General features: G+C 43.8%; 1 protein-coding gene across 1 annotated transcript in view; it reads left to right on the top strand.

Annotated features, from left to right (window-relative positions):
- The window catches only part of si:ch211-57n23.4 (immunoglobulin superfamily DCC subclass member 3), a 52,724-nt gene extending 52,112 nt beyond the window's left edge, over nt 1–612 (top strand). Inside the window, exon 14 of the mRNA XM_063185023.1 lies at nt 421–612. Within this exon, the coding sequence (XP_063041093.1) occupies nt 421–612 (192 nt within the window). The remainder of the gene's footprint in view (nt 1–420) is intronic.
- The last annotated feature ends 4,388 nt before the right edge of the window (nt 613–5,000 follow it).

Raw genomic sequence — 5,000 nt, 5'->3', positions numbered from 1 at the left:
AAAGGTCTTTTTCCTAAATAGATTTTGATCTTAAGGGCTCTCCGTCATGGCTGCAGATCAATACCTCCTGTCAATTTCTCCATCCCGCCCCGATGACCTCCAGCTCCGCCGTACGTCCTTCAATGACATATTACCTGCGACCAATTTAATAACAAGTGACAGAAGTGACGAATGGCCGAGAACAAAATAGCAAAGCCAACGGGGGTCGAGGGCGTTGTCTGAAAACGGCTGATGTTTGTAGATGGATAGGAGGTATAGATCTGTACTGGCTGATTGGCACTTGAGTGGTGGATGTGATTGATCCCTGATTGACGTGATGTGACTGATTGAAAATGCACCTCTTCTTCTTCCTCTTCCTCTTCCTCTCTTCTTCCTCTCTCTTCCTGTCCTTGTCTGTCCCTCTCTGTCCCTCATCCACAGGGTCGCAATGAACTCGGTGGCCTCAACGGGCACAATGGCGGCGTCAATGGCATCAATGGTGTCAACGGCGTCAATGGCATGAATGGCAGTGCGAATGGCGGCGCTCCGGTTGGATCGGGGCAGTGCCACGTTCACATAGAACAGCACCACTCCAACCTGCCGGGCTCGGGCACGGACACGGGCACTGGCTAGCGCACTAATACACCCTGAAGCGGTTCGCCTACTCTTCCCTTCCTCTCCCTTCTCATCTCCCCTTAAAACTATGGTTCCTCCTCTTGGCCTGCCCACCAAAATACCCCATTTCCTCCAACGTCCCTCCCTTAAACGTCTCTTAATGTCCTGTCATGTGATGTCATGTCCTGTTACGTTTCCGTCTGTAAACCAAAAACTTGCTGCTAGAGTATACTACTGTATTCGGGGATTGACATGGCCCCCAACACCACACACCAGGCGAGCCGAGTCTGATGCTAACGCACTGGACTCTGTAAAAGATAAACAATTCTCAGTATTTTCCTCCCTAAACCCCAAAACCCTCATATACCAACCTATTCCCAAATCCTTAGCTATCCTCTTAAAAAACCAAAGCTTGACGCCTTTTAAACAAAATGTGTATGTGCCCATGTGTGATTCAGACCGTGTGCATTATCACTAAATGTTCGCCTTAGAGAAGATGATATGACTTGTGACTGGGGCACACTCGGATGCTCGGTCACTTACAGAGTTTTATTTCACAGAAAAAAAGTATTGTAAAGAAAAGATGACGACAAGAAGATAGCACAGTACAGTTTAACACTCAGATGAAAAAAAAAAATATATGTAATAATACCACAGGACTTTCTGCTTTTAACCAAAACTTCCCCCAATGCAATGTGTCCTGTGGTACTATTATGTTCCTGCTATTGCACTAAAGATTGTTACTATGTCCTCCACCAGATGTATTCAATATCCAGAATATTCAGACGCATAAAAGATTTACAAAGTATAATATATGGATGTCATGATGTTGGGGGATCTGTGCCTGCTTTCGACAGTCCCCTTGTGTCTTTTGGCCTTAGCTCTGCAATACCAACAGATACACGTTGCTGCCTTTTACTGTTGAGCGAGTCTTAGGAGAATGAGTTGATTGTTGATTGATTGCGATTGCTGTTCACCGTGTTAGCCTCGAGGCTAGGCCAATGTTGGAGGAACCGTAGAGGCGACCGTTTCTTACCCCTCCCTAAAACCCTCTTCCCATAATGCCTCAAATACCCCAAATACCTCCCCTCAGGGCTCTAAATGAATGTTTTTCGTCACTAGCCAAAATGGCTAGTAGATGTTAACCCTTTGAGGAGAACCATCACAAATATGTGATTAGAATTTTGCCCAAATTTTGAGTTCTCATTATGATGTCATAATGTCTGCGAGATTTTTAACACACACGTCTATAGGAGCTGTAGAGTGTTCCAATAAAATTCTAGAAGAACCTCTAAAAATTCCTTACTCCTCAAAGGGTTCTTACTAGCTAATCACGCACTCAGTCATGGGTCAAAGTGGCTAGTCTTTACTACCAGCAAACCTGAAATTTCACCAGCATTTGACCGTTTTGCAGGTGTTAATTTAGAGCCCGGCCTCCCCTCCCCTCCCTCACCAAACCTTTTCCTGCCTCACGGCTCGAGGCCCTCCTCTTAACTTCCATACAAATACCTCCAAAGAGAGCTACCTCAGAATGTCCGAGCCATATTTTTGAGACCAATGTTTGCCTGCTGCTGTTTGCGCAAGCCTACCTCAGCCAAAAAAAAAATCCCTCGAAAAGGAAGGTTTGTTTCCTTTTCGGGGTTCATACCAAGGCCCCTTAGCCCTAAGTACCCTTCTTTCCCCTATGTACCCTATACCCTAGTCTTTCCTGAACCCCCGTCCTTACCCCTATCCTTAATGTGAGTGCCATAGCCAGTGTCCCGTGCCAGCCGCCGCCGTCGATGCCCAAGGTCGGGTTCCCATCAGGTTGACTGCCATGGAGAGTGTGATGCTGGGCTCGGGAACGACCCCCTCCAGCGGCCTCCACACAACAGGTCACCTTCCTTCCACCGCCGATCGTCTCTCGTCTGCCTTACCCAAACAAACGATGTGCCATGGATGGACGGATGGATGGATGGATGGATGGATCGCTGTCTCCAAAATGCTAGAAGAAGAGCTTCTTTTTGTTCCGTCTGTCTGCCAGTTGTCTTTAGGCTACCCCCCAAAAATTGGAAGGCACAGGTGTTTTGATGACGCTGTGTTTATCCTTTTGCTTTTCCTTTTACTCAAAAACGCCCATAGACTGCTGTCGGAACAGTTTCAACCAAAAAAAAAACCTCAAGCCTGTGCCATGTTGAGACAAAAAAACATGGGCAGGTAGCCTTGACTCATTCCTCTGCTTTAAAGTCTGTCGGGGAGGGTTCGTCCCATCACGGAATGTCTATGGACCTATAAGAGTGTCTCCATTTAACCCTTTTCTTGCCTTGTGGCGACACTCTTGGCCTTTTCCGTGGTGTCTCTAAGGAGGATCTCCCGATGCCAAAATACCTTGTGGAGAACCAAATGTTCAACTGAAGAGCCCATCCCAACGAGGTACACCGGATGGCTTTCGACAATTTGTCGACGTCTTTCATTTGTCACACTGTCACTCCTGAGCCGAGTCAAGATCTGCTCTCCAGATGCCAAATCGGTTACCGTGGGACCGATTGGGCGTGCGCGAGCTGATGGCTGGACCGTGTTTCAGGGTTACCTGGGAAACTGGCGTTTGTTTATGTGTTGTGCGTCAACTGTGACTCCTGTGCAAGGAACGCACACGGGCACTGGCTAGCTTCCATTACTTGACAGCCTATCCAAAAGTTTTTTAACATTATGAAAACCAAGCTGAATGGTTATCCAAAGATGTAAAATTTTAAAAGATGGTTTCCGTTCTGTTTCTCCTTTTTCTAAGCGTTCTTTTTGAGAGGTACTTATTGCCTTTCTCGTTTCAGTTTCAAAAAAGTTCCTTGTCTATAAGAGGTAGCCACATTTATAAATGCTTTACCTGAACCAAAGTCAATTGTTACAGGCAAATCCCTCAAAAAGATTTGCTGACTAACAGTTCTGAAAAACACAGGTTATTGTTTAACCAAGGCTTACCTCTTTTGACATGGAACTGACACATTTGCTTTGAATTTTACCATTTTGAAAAGTTTAACCAAAATGAAAATGGGATATATTTTCAAGGGAGATTTTCTATGTGAATAATGAAGAATATGACAGTAGAATTATTGCCAAAAAACCTAAATAACTTAGAAAAAAGAATAACGTGACCAAATACCCCTTTTTGCATATTTTAACATTCATAGTCTTTATCTTTTATACCACTTCCTCTTGACCAAAAGCACAGGACCATGCATGTATGCATGACAACGGTGTGGTGGGAATGTATAGGTGTGTGTGTGCTTTGTGATTGGCTGACAGTTGGTTGTTTCCTTGGGGACAGTAGAACCTTCTACCGGAACCTTCCACGAGCAGAACCATAAGCATGTACGTACCATACTGTACGTACAAACCAAAACATGTCATCATAGTCTGCGTACCTTACGGGACTAGATGAGCCAAAGAATATTTGCCAAGGTGTATCAGACTTCATCTGTGTACCTGATTTTATTAAACATCCAAGAGGTTGGTCGTACCATCTGAAGGCCACCAAAGAATTGTACTGTGAAGGAGCCTTTTTTTGGTTTACATCAACCTTAAACATGAACCAAAAGGAAGCGTTTCTTGGAGAGCTCTATTGTCCACAAGGTCAGCCTAACAAACTGAGATGAGTGTTAAAGGTTTAACCAAAAGATGCAGTTCAGACGAGTCAACGTCGTGACTCGAGTCCTTTTCCAGTGTCATGAGAGGAATGTGGAGCGACTATGATACCAAAAGAAAGATTAAGAGAAAAGAAAGGACCTTTGTAACATGGGAAGCTGTTTTGGACTTGTTTTCTACCCCCACCCCCAAAAACCCTTTTCTAGCGTGACTCTTTGTAGTGTTAAATCTTAGCTTGCTGATTCTTCCTCAGAGATTTCAGAACAATATTTTGCTGGTTGTGTTTGCGGAACAAACTTCTTTGTGTTTTCTCCTTCTACCCAGCATAAGGTTATGTTCTTCCTGCTGTGCGCAGGCAATGTTGCCAAAATGAAGACGTTCATTTTTTTAAACGTTTCAATGATTATTATTATTATTATTATAATTAATGTTATTATTAATGTTATTAATGTTTTGTTTTATTTTGTTTATTTTTTTACTTTTCATTCTTGTTTATTGTCTGGGATCTTATTTTGATTGAAGCAGTATTAGAATCATGTGAAAATGTTCATTAGGAAATTTTTAAACACATGGTAGGCCCCTGAGGTGGCCGTATGGCTCAAAAACCAAACACAGTATTACTTCCCGTCCTTCCAGAATGGCGAAAGACTACATGGTTACATCTTTTTTCTTTTCTCCAACAAAAGATAACCACTTGTAGTTCTACCCAGTGGTTGAAATTGGCCTTTGTAAACTAAACCGTGGGAGCCCTTGTTAACTCACAGTGGTCTATATGTCACCCTGTTGAG

The sequence above is a fragment of the Engraulis encrasicolus genome, chromosome 20 (assembly GCF_034702125.1).
Source record: "Engraulis encrasicolus isolate BLACKSEA-1 chromosome 20, IST_EnEncr_1.0, whole genome shotgun sequence".
Classification (NCBI taxonomy): domain Eukaryota; kingdom Metazoa; phylum Chordata; class Actinopteri; order Clupeiformes; family Engraulidae; genus Engraulis; species Engraulis encrasicolus.
The sequence above is the reverse complement of the archived record's forward strand: the minus strand, read 5'-3'. Positions and strand labels throughout refer to the sequence as shown.